This window comes from Sinocyclocheilus rhinocerous, unplaced genomic scaffold, assembly GCF_001515625.1.
Source record: "Sinocyclocheilus rhinocerous isolate Xijiao unplaced genomic scaffold, SAMN03320098_v1.1 scaffold291, whole genome shotgun sequence".
NCBI lineage: Eukaryota > Metazoa > Chordata > Actinopteri > Cypriniformes > Cyprinidae > Sinocyclocheilus > Sinocyclocheilus rhinocerous.
In genome coordinates this window covers 457730-470356 of record NW_015640451.1, presented here as the reverse complement: position 1 = coordinate 470356, position 12627 = coordinate 457730, and the positions used below count along the sequence as shown (strand labels likewise).

Genomic DNA, 12627 nt, shown 5'->3' with positions numbered 1-12627 from the left:
TTAATTTGCTGAATGCAGAATAAACTGTATTTTCCTGCGCTCAAACCTGCCAGCCTAAAGGAAACGCTGTGTATGGCGTTTGAGGTAATTTGTGAATTACCATAGACTTAGTCTAAATAAAACAATTTGCAACTATTACTGTTATTACACTTGAATACAAAACTTTGCATTATGTGTGCACTACCGCCGTTGGCAGTAGACAAACGCGGTTGTCACGGCGACCGTCACAGCCCCATCTCAAACGGACATGGACTTGTTTGTACTTGCACATGTACACAGGTAAAGTGCTGATAAATTTCCAAAATAATGTCCCAAACACCTTATTTGATTAGACAAGATGTTAAACCAAAATTAGGTTAACAATGAACCTTTTTATTTTCTAGACTAGACGTCACTTGCTGAATTAAACATGCACTGCAGTGAAGTCATGTGAAAACAAAGTAGCATACTGCTATTTAAAAGGTTTTATATACCACATCTCATATTATTTAATAAAAACAGTAGACAGTATACAGTGTATATTGTGCAGTAAACATCCATCACTGCTATTCACAAATGGACCACACACAAAAAAACCCACCCGTTAGTGTGATTAAATATTGCATAATACTTCAGAATCTTGGCAATTTTACAGGGAATAACAACATTATAAAATTGCAACATGGACATGTCAAAATGCATAATTGTTTATAATTACAGTCTACAATGAGTGGAAAAATTTGAAGCAGGTCCAATGACCATCACATCTTTTACTAAACGTCTAATGTTGCTCACAAAGAACTGCTAACATGTAACAAAACATCCATAAACAACATTTTTTTGTAAATATGAGACTCTATGACTATGCCTCAGTGCTAGTAATTTAAAGTCATGTGGGCAGGTCTTGTGACCTTCTCTACACAGTAGAATATAAAATGTGTTAGTTATTGTTAATCGTTTCTTGAATTAAATGATCTGCGATGAATAAGAAGTCCTTGGTCCTCATATTCCTCTTCTACAGCTTTTGCTCTAATAGCTTAACTAAATATGATGCAATACCATTTGGCAATATGGAAAATAATCATTGGGACTCATCAGGACTTCAGCTTAATAACAGGAAACCATTCAAATCCAGATGGGAATATTAGCCAGTCTAATTTCCAGTTGTTCTTTAATCATACGACCCTTGGGGGAATATTTAGGAACTTTAGAGGTAGTGAACTTGGATTTGTCTGATTCGTGTGTACAGTATTGTTCCCCCAAAGGGTCTAATAGAGGCTTTGTGTATCCTGATGTGCAGACCCATGCAAACTCACAGGGCTTTTAATAGCGCAAGTCTTCATTTTCTATTCAAAGGGCAATTAAATAATTTGGCATTTCCCTGCATTGAAAGCAAACACCCACACATGTGCAAAACACAGTGAGACTCGCAGGTCTGTCTGAATGCTGTCACAAAACAGCTCCAGACAGAACATTAGACATGCAGGAACCAGGGAATGAATATCCATCGCATTCATGTAAAGTTACAGACGACTGATGAAAAAAAATATTCTAGATCAACAATGTGGTTATTAATATTCACACCGTCAACAAACTACACGCACCTCCATGTAAAGCAAGAGAAGTCATGCTGTTTCACAATATCACAATATCATATGCTGTCATATGACTGTTTTAGCGTGGCATAAAATCTAAACTAAGTTCATGCTTTTACTCTAAACAACACAGCTATAACATTTCACAATGTGCTCCTTTCAGCTCACGGTATGACTGACAAGCACGAAAAAGGTATGACAGATACAAACATGTAGTCTGAAGCCTCCTTCATACCTCCAGTGAAAGCCACATGCCACATGTTGTCTACCTAGTTCTGGTACAACTGGTCAGTTGACAATAAATCAGTTTCTATGCCACTAAAAATATTCTGGAGGGAAAAATATTGTACATAAGTTGCACCAGTGCACAATGCATCATTTTCAATTGATCAACTGTGAATTAATTAATTAATTGGTCACAATGCTTACAATGCTGTGCAAGTCCTGAGACAGTAATGCTGACCTAAACAAACTCTTCTACCACATTTTACTATTGGAATTTTGGTGCAGCCACGCAGTGTTTGATTAACCAGGAAGTGCTGCCTTTTCTATTTAAAGAACATCATTCTCAGCAGAGCTGTGAAACATGCAGGTGGTCTTAAGTAAATGGACATGCAGTAATGCTACCTAGTTATTTTGAGAGAAAAGTGTTTTTCTCTGTAGCAACCTCCCTGAGAATCACTTTTACTAAGTGTTTTTATGATAGAAAAAAATCTAGCCCAGTTCCAGACATTTTCACCAAAGAAAGGCGGTTTTGGACCAGTCAAACTGGCTCTGCTCTGGCACCTTTAAATCTGCTAATCTACAACCAGCTAATAACAGTGGCTGGCGAGCTCAGATAATGTCCTGTATGCAATGTTTTCAGAATAACAACTCAGTCAGTTTGGAGTGATGCAAAGCAAAACTAATGATTTGTTTCTCAAAAGAAAAAAAGTTGTCTACACTGGAAGTGGCCGATATATCGTAATGTGACTGGCAGTTCAGTTCAGTGACAGACATTCTTTGCTTATTTTTATCCTGCAGAAAAACAACCAGCAACCTTATTTTCATTGTAAAACTGATACAAAATTATTTTGTTTACAAATATCACATGTGAATTAATTACTAGTCTGACATCCGACAGGTGACTTTGGCACCGGTGAGCTTTCAATGATGACAGATTTGCTTTTTATAACACTAAAACTCGAATGACTTTCAGACGCAAACCACATCTTCCTGCTTCTGCCAATTACAGTTTCGAACTCACTAACACTCACTTATTTGGCAAACATCTGACAAATTATACACCTGAGTCTCAATTCAACACACACTGAGGAGAAAGCTGAAATCTTTCAACTGTGAAGAGTATGTATAAACTGGTAAACTTCTGTGTAAAATACAGCTAATAATCATTAACACAATCATGTATCTGATTAACTGAGGGTACACTGGAAAACTTCACTCTTTCAAAGGGCATTTTACAAGACATTTGGTAAGATTACAATAATATGATGGTAGGAACTGTACACATTTAAAAATAAAAAAATTTAAATGTGTCTTTAGGACAAAAAAATATTTCTTCATTACATACACGGAGGGACCAAAATTAACCCTCAACATGTGACAAAAGTGTGTTTGAGTACATAAAACTTGTTACTTGCCAATTGGCCAGTGATTTTATAGGGACTACAACAATGTGTGGTTTAAAATGCTATGTAAAAAAAGAATGGTCAGCAGATAGTGGAGCAAAACCATTAAAAACATTTTATTATGTGTAATAAAATAAACATTAACTGAACTGAAATAAAACAAATATATACTTATTTTATTTCAGCTAGTTGCCAAGGCAACATTTCTCTCTTTTTTTTTTGTTTAGTTCAAGCTGAAGTATAACTACAATTAAAAACTATAGATATGAAATAACACATGCAAACAAATGCACATGCAAACAAAAACATGCAACAAAATTACTAAAACTATTAAAAGAATTACTAACAAAAATTAAATAAAAAAAAACAGAAAACAGAAAAATAAAAAGTCTAATTCTAAATATTAACAAAAATTATATTAAAATAACTGGATGCAACAAACCCTTTAAGTAAAATTAACTTTTGGTTTAAAATTATTGCCTAACTATGGGTTTTCTTAGCTTTAGGGGGTTGTTGCAACCGGACCCAAACCCTCACTGATGTAAGTGCCATTAACGATTCAACAAATCATCACCTACTAATGAAAACATCAGTGGTTGTTGCGAGTCTGTCAATAATAACAACTTGGAAAACTGATCCCCAGAAGTTTAGCTAACACATCATAAGAGTTTCTTCTCAAGAACTCCATGTGGTGACAGACACGGGATTTTCATCAAAACCAAAACCACTTGGTGCAGTGATGAGACCAGACTGTTCATCTTGCATATGATGCTGTGTGTGGCACGATGACCTGTGCTGTACACCACAAAGTTACATTTTTCAAATACATATTCAATAAAATGCTAATTGTACTATACATACTTACATTATTCAATTCATAGCCATTGCCAGATGTGGCAAAAATAATTCTGTACCCTGCATTTTTTAGATTTGCTCATTAATGCCTTGTATCTGAAGCAGAGTAACCCTCGCACGCTTCAGTCTTGTGTTCAGATAAGCTTTTCACTGCTCTCATTAAATATCATACACAATCTCTGTTTACTCTGTTGCAAAGTCAAGGTAGGAAAGCATTATCTGCTTTCTGAGGATTACTAATGTTATCCATGCTGTTGCAAAACTGGGTGAGCAATATTACACTGAAATAAATTTGCTTTAGAAACCATTTTCACTCAGAAATGGCTAGCAAATTTCACAATTAATTACAAAGAAATGGCAAATGCCACATTGAATTAAATGTGAAAATTTGAAACAAAAAGATTGAAATGGTATTTTCATGTAAAACATAGCCTACTCTAATAATGCTATGTGACTTAAAAATAGGGCTGGGTATCGATTCAGATATCCTGATTCGATTCGATTTCGATTCTCGATTTTTTTTTATTACATTCAGTGAATATAGTTTTAATACAAATGCTATTGATATTTCTAAAAAATTAACAGTAAACATCAGTTTACAAATAGTGAATTAATAAAAAGAAATTAAGAACCACATGCCTGTATTTTAAACCTATTCTTTTTTTTTGTATAGGGTCCTTTTTAAACAATAGTAGGGCCCTATAAAATGTTCTTAATTTTTCTGGTAATCAGATGAAGGCATAAAACATTAATTTAATTTATAATCATATTTTTTGGCAAACAAAGTGCTGCACAACAGAGGTTTACTGTCAAAATTAAAAATAAAACAGATGTGATTATTCTTTTAAAAATAAAGATTTATTAATATTTATTAGCAGTAGTAGCATTGATTCTTCAGACTGCTAAATAGTAATATATTCTGACAGTTAAGAAGAAACCTTAACAGTAATAAAGAAAACCCCCTGGCGACCCCATATCTAACCAGACATGGACAAAGACGTGCTGTATTTCTATATGCGGCAGAGAGAAAGAGTCAGACAGACATATATAAAAGAAATGGGGTCACTGTTCGGTCATGTCCTTATTTTGTCCCTTCTTCACAAAGAACTGAGATTTAACCCACACAACACCCAACAATTATCATAACCTCATAGGTTATTGTTACTCAAAACCATATCATCACTCAAAAGGAAAGCTTCAATCTGCAGACCACACACCTTCCTTCAGTCCTGTTATTAACATGTCATTTCATACCGAGAGCAACCATTTACTTGATTTTCCACTGAACTTACAGTGAACTGAGAGCTAAATAAAACACGTAAACCGATCATTAATAACAAACAAACAATAATAAACATTTGGAGGAACTTACACCTTTGTTAATGTGCAACAGGTCAACCAACATAGATGTGTTTATATAAGCTACTTTTACTGTAAAAAAATCAAACAAACAAGTTTAAATAAACCAGTCCGCCAGGATCCAAATGAAGCCATTTTTGTTTACTGTAACGTTACCTGTATTTGTTTACTCTAACTGATACTGTGATAATGAAAATTGTAAGCGTTTCATATTACTTCCTAAATTGAAAAAAAAAAAAAAAAATTACAAACGTGCACAAAGACAAGGAAAAGTATACAGCAAATGTTCAGCGGATCAGTAAAAACAGCTTTTAAACAGAATTAAACCCGTTTGAATGTCAAATATGACAATTCGTGTGTAAAGTTATGTGTACGAACGCTTTTAACTCCGTCGTTCAACAACCATATTCAGACTCATATAAACGTAAATACATTGCATTTGATCACACGAGCTCATTTGAGTTTTTCTGAAGTTTTTATCCGAATCTACAGCCACATATTAACTATGTTAGCCTGTTAGCATGCTAGCCCTCACCTTTTGAGTTTCTATCATAAACAGAGTCATCCTGCTTTATTATTGTTATTTAAACAGCACATATATAAAATATAATTTTAAGCACATCACACGTTCACGTTTCTGACAGAGAAAGAGATAAAGCCAGTGAAAAGGCAGAGAGTTTATGAGGCCAGTCGTTAAATCCCAGCGCCATGTTGTTGTTGTATTAAACGCCAAACGTTCAGCGACTAAAACACGTTAAACGAAGCAAACCGACCCACGGACGTCAACAAAACACTGCTGGAATGAACAAACACTTCATACTCACCTTCACACGCTCCGTTCAGTCCTGATAAAACGGTCAAGAGTCGCAGGATTCGCCGTGTGTCCATCCTCACAGGACTCCCATCGCACTGAGAATGCGCGTGAACGCCGCTGTCGCGAACGCGCAATGAGTGCGCGCGCAAGGGGCACGCGCAAATACTCATTAGTTACTTTACGTTACTTGTTACTTTCTGGTTGCTTTCAACAGTAATTAATTACACTTCTAGTTGCATTGCTTTTCTTTCAGGCCCCACAGAAGTTGTAATTGCGTATCTTCCCCACAAAATCTAAAATGTTATTACTAACAATATATTTCTGCCTCATCATTTCACCGAAATCCACATTTGATGGCAGCCAGAAGTCATTACAAACGCTCAGCGCTGATTAACAGAGCTACTGATTTCGTGTCATCTGGATTACTTAGGCTAATCAGATTCCAAAAATTAAGTGCTTGTAATTAGTTACTATATATATATATCACTTATATATTGTTGCTCTTTTGTTAGTTTTGACTGCTTTTATTGTCCTCATTTGTAAGTCGCTTTGGATAAAAGCGTCTGCTAAATGACTAAATAAAATAAATAAATTAGATTAAATTACATTTTAAAATACGCGTAATAAGACTACAGTTATGTTTTTATGGATTACATGATTATATATTATTTAGCCCACACAACAGCAATAATTTATTCATAATTCATTGGTTCTCTCTAATTTCTCTTTTTCATCTTTTAAATGTTCCTTTCTATAATAGCCTACCGCATATACAGTCTAAAAGACTAAAGTCTTCCAGTGTTGTGGACATTCACACAGAGATCAGTCATTAGTCAGGTGGATGCACAGCATTTGACCATTTCAAACACATTCAAATGCACAAATTCACAGATTCCTTAACTTTTTTTGTCATCTGATCCTCTGTCACCTAATGTATTTATTTTTATTTGAAGTACCCCTGAGATTTTAAAATCAATATTTTAATGATGCAGTATCATATTTGCATGTTCATGGTTCTCTTGACTGTTGGTTATGGTCACATGACATGCAGATAAACAAATAAAATATTAAATTTTTTCAGTGTTTTATTTTATTCGTTTAAAAAAAAAAATTTTTTTTTATGATTTAATTAATTATTAGCTTTTCATTAAACTCATAAACCCCCTGCAGTTCCTTCATAAACCCAGTTTGAGAGAAGCTAATAATGCTTCATGTTGTTGATAACAACAAATTTAATATATTTTCTAACTCTTTGCATTTTTATATTAATATGGTACAAGATGATCCTATTTAAATCAATGTGAGAAACGAGATCAAAAGTAATCTAAACGTAGTCTGATTACATAACCTAAAATGTGTTATGTAATAAATTACGTTGCTATCTACAGTTTTTGTCATGTAACTTGCAATCAGTAAAATCTAGGAACTATTGGTTTGTTGGATTTCAAATCAGTAGGGGTTGAGACGTCAAAAGTAACTAAGTAACTAAATGTTTTATGGATAGTAACTTTAATATTATTACTGAAATCTTACTAGTATTTAGTTACACTACTAGATACTGCATAAAGTAATATTACTGTAACTAGTTACTAGAAACTGCCCAGCACTCTATACAGATATATATAAACAGATAGATTCAAACTTATTCAAACAATAAACACAAATACTTTATCTGGTCTAAGTCAAATGGCAATTAGTTTGATTAAATGATGCATTCATTTCATAATTCACGTCAAACTTAAATTGTCAATTAAATATTTCTGTTAGCTTAAAAACATAGACCTAAAGTTAAAAGTGATTAAATGAGGTAAAGTGAGTGCGGTGTGACTGAAACATTAGCCGTGCAGCAGCGCCCTCTCGTGCTGAACATCAGTAATGACAGCTGGAGATGTGAATGCAAAACCTCATAAACTCCTTCTCAGATTTAATTTATTAAGACTTTAATAATCCTATCTAGACACGCCCTAGTGATGACGTTTCTGTTCAGAAGTGGCAGGTGAAGTGAACTTTGAACTCTAAGAAAACTCCATGTCACATAAAATAGTTATAGCTACTGCTACTTGTTGATATTCGGTTAATCTAATGTGGAAAAAATAAGATGATTTACATGTTTCTTTTAATATAGTGTTTATTTGTATACACTTACAGTGGGGTCCAAAATCTGAGATGACTAGTGCTTCTTTTTTGCATTGTATATTTTTTGTACCCATGTAGCAACTCATAATGTAATAACTGCACATCATGTAATAAGTATTACATTATTATTGTAAAAAAAAATGTTCATAATGTAATAATTTTCTCAAAATGTAATAAAATCTTGAGCTCATAATGTAATAACAATTATTACATTATGAGAAATGTATTACACTGTAAACTCACCAAAAATATTTAAATATATGAGACAGAGATATAGATATTAATAACAAAAATTTTATTTTATCATTTGCTGACTTGCTTCTCGAGAAACATTTCTGATTATTATCAATGTTGAGAACAGTCGTGCTGCTGAATATTTTTATGGAAACTGTGATACATTTTATTTTTCAGGATTCTTTAATGAATGGAAAGTTAAATAGAAATATTTTGTGACATTATATTTACTTTCCCTTTTAAACTATCCAAATGGCAGTGTGTCACAGTTTTCACAATAAGTTCTCAACATTGATAATATCAGGGGTGTAGGTTTAATGTTGATATTGATGGGGACAAAAGAGCAATTATTGCACAGTTTTGATTATGTAAACCAACAACATTACAATAGGCACTTTCATAACTAAAGAAAAATGGACATTTAGTCTATAGAGATGTCAATTAATAAATTCTGTCATTTAGTTACCTTTCACTTATAACAAAGAAGCAGTTTAAGAGAGACTTAACTTTACTCTGTTCATAGTGCTATCATCAACATCTCTCATTCATCATGCATCGGTGTGTATATATAGAGCACTCACACACAGGCTGTAAATTACACAATAAATATATATATTTATTTACACACTGCTTGCAGCTTTAATGTTAAAAATTGTATTTTGACAATTTAGTTGAATAATTGAATAACCAACAGACAAGGCAGAGTCCCAAAAAAATATAATCATCTGAAAGGTAAATGTATATAATTATGTTATCGTATATCATTTTTGTTGAAGATGTTACAGTTTTTTACGATTGCTTAAGCACAATTTTGAAAACAGGCCCCAGTTTGTCAAAACACTACACACCTTGAGTGTAAGGTTTTGCTAATTGTTGGAAAAGTTTAATTTTAGTGTGTAAGCAATCGTAAAAAACTGTAAATGTTGTTTGTTTCATGAGTAATTTAAACTGTAACATGAAAAAATGTTGCATATTTGAAACAAACTATGTAATAGAAATTTGAAACTGCCCAAAATTCTAAAAATATTCAAATAACTTTTGTTTTTGAATTTGTAAGACATGGATAATAATACACCTACCGACCGTTGATTGGGTATTGGCTAATATATATATTTTTTATCATTTCTACAGGGTTATAACTGGTGTCATGAACGTAATGCTGTAACAATCTTCAGTGCACCTAATTATTGCTACCGATGTGGTAACCAGGCTGCGATCATGGAACTTGATGACACACTCAAGTACTCCTTGTACGTATATGACATAAAGCATAAAACAATTTCTGTTTTATTGATAACTCCCCTTTCCCTGTGTTATATATCTGTAATTTTGCTGTTATGAATATTAACAGGATGATTTCCTTTAGTTTACAGTTTGACCCTGCATCACGCAGAGGAGAGCCTCACGTCACTCGCCGCACTCCAGATTATTTCCTGTAAGATGGGAAGGGTTTGTGTTTAAAGCAGCTTTTGCCCTCGGTGCACTTGAGCAGAGTTTCTCAGGGAGCTTTGCAGGTGAGTTTCTTGAAGCGTCTTGGAGACGTTGCCACAGTTCTTCTGGATTGAGTCTCAGTTTGTTCTGTTTCTTCATGTCATTCCAGACAGACTGATGATGATCAGATCAGATCTCTGTGTGAAGCACTGGCTGCTGTCAGACATAAATCTCACTGGATTATTACAATTAATGGCAAAATTAATGTTTGTAAATGTAAACTGATATTTCCTACTGACACACCACAGCAAAAGATTAAAACCATTTTTAACTGAAGTGTTCTAATAATTTTGACTACCGCTGTGTGTATGAAATGAATATAAATATAAATATATATAATGAATGTTTTGCTGCTATAGTGGGGAACACAACTTTAACGTGCATCTGACTGATAGGTAAACTTTACTTTAAGTTCTCAGGTAATGTCAGTATGACTCATTTCAGACACGGGCAAAATTACAACAGAAATGCTTACATATGCATTTATTTAAATTGTTATATATTTATATATTAACATTCTACACCTTGATAATAATAAGAAATCGGCATAATAGAATGACCCTTATAATTAATAAATGATCATTTTAATCATCAACTGTTCACCAGTATTGGTATATTTCTGTAATTTTGGTCTGTTCCCCAGATAAACATGTACCTGCTCTCCAGGATTCTCTTTGCTTTGTCTCGACTGGCCGTGGAAAAAGGCTTCATCCCGCAGCCCAGGAAAGACCCGTTCCCGCTGTTTGCCGCGCTGGTGTGGGGAATCGTGCTAGATTCAATTGATTATTACATTTTAAATATTTTTCTTACAAAACGCATCTATTCGCTACAGGAGGACTTTGTTCACCCCCCGGAGCTTCAGCGATGAACACAAATGACTCGGTGAGTTAAACTAGTTTAAAGACAAACAGGAGAAACACTGTGTGCAACGAGACAGAAGGCTTTTCAATCTACAAATCGCCATCATTTACTATGGATTTACTGTAGTAACACTCACTGCACCATAGACTTGTTCGGCATTGCTGGGAACGCCCACAAAAACGTCATAACCGTTTATGCAGTGGGGGAAAACAAACCATTCGAATTAACGCGCGGAGACCTTGTTAGGCGCTTGATCTTTACTTTTTGTGATGATTTCGATTGATTTTTGCTTGGTGCAATGCGCTTTATTTCACTTATTTTGGACTGATGCACTGCAACACCCGCTGACTGCCGTTAAACAGCTTGAAAGATCAAAGACAATTTTTAATATAACGCCGACTTGATTCGTCTGAAAGAAGAAAGTCATATACACCTAGGATGACTGGAGGGCGAATAATTTATGGGCTAATTTTCATTTTTGGGTGAACTAACCCTTTAACTATACCAGAGCAGACGGAACTTGCTACTTTGGCAAGGGGCGGGGCAGTACAGAAACACCGTCTAAGCTAATCGCAACACACTGGGACAGCTAACCAATCACATCACATTTAGTTTTTCGGAAGGTGGGCCTTCATCAAACCCGGAACTAATCGAGCTGTTTGCACCAGGCTGGGGAGAAAGGTATTGTAGTAATGTAAATTATGTGAAAAATAATGCGATTTTCGAACCACCAAGCATAAGAGCATGTTCTAGTACACCCCCAAAACAAAATCAAGACATTGTAAAAGAGCATAATAGGACCCCTTTAAAATGTTGCTCATTTGTTGCAATGAAGCAAATAAAACAATAAAGAAGGCAATAGACTTGTTCGGCATTGCTGGGAACGCCCACAAAAACGTCATAACCGTTTATGCCGTGGGGGAAAACAAACCATTCGAATTAACGCGTGGAGACCTTGTGCTTGATCTTTACTTTTTGTGATGATTTCGATTGATTTTTGCTTGGTGCAATGCCGAAAAGTTGCTGTGTGGCGTTCTGTACCTCTAATAAGTTAAAAAACCTGATCTGAAGATATATATGACTGATAAACAGACGGACTACCGGAGGTAGCACTGAGCGGGTAGCACAGATAGGCTACACTACTTACCCTGCAATGATCTGTCTTTAGTCTCGTCCCCCTGCACCGCAACCCAGTTCTGATGGGGCTTACATTAACCCTCCTTCGCATCACAGTCAAATAAATCTCACTCCCTGATATTTTGTGATGTCATAATCTATTAAAAAATGTATTTCATATTATTATACACAATCCCGTACGAAAATTAGATATTTCCATTTCAGAACAAGGGATGTCATTCCTCGTCTACGCTACCTCTATCATGTCCCTGACAAGTACGTGGTTTCGTCGGATCCGGTCTAACAATATGAGTATCCCGACTCATTCTACAAATGTGTATGTATGGGATGCGTCTGTCTTTCCCTCAATATTTCTAAAAGGCAAATAAGGCTCGACTTACCACAGCAGCTGGAGAAAGAGAAGGAGATGGTCAAACCTCTTGTTCCGTAAAAATCCATATTGCGCTGAAAGACGTCACTCGCCTGCTTAGGAGATCACGTCGGGGTCACCATTTTGTAAGGTCCACGCACTTGGCCCAAGGAAGGTATCCAGTGGTGG

The 12627-nt window shown here is 34.9% G+C and overlaps 1 protein-coding gene across 1 annotated transcript in view; it reads right to left on the bottom strand.

Moving 5' to 3' along the window:
* LOC107752870 (activin receptor type-1B-like) overlaps window positions 1–6358 on the bottom strand; it is a 20190-nt gene extending 13832 nt beyond the window's left edge. Inside the window, exon 1 of the mRNA XM_016568939.1 lies at window positions 6241–6358. Coding sequence (XP_016424425.1) covers window positions 6241–6304 — 64 coding nt within the window. The 5' untranslated portion in view covers window positions 6305–6358. The remainder of the gene's footprint in view (window positions 1–6240) is intronic.
* Between the last annotated feature and the right edge of the window lie 6269 nt (window positions 6359–12627).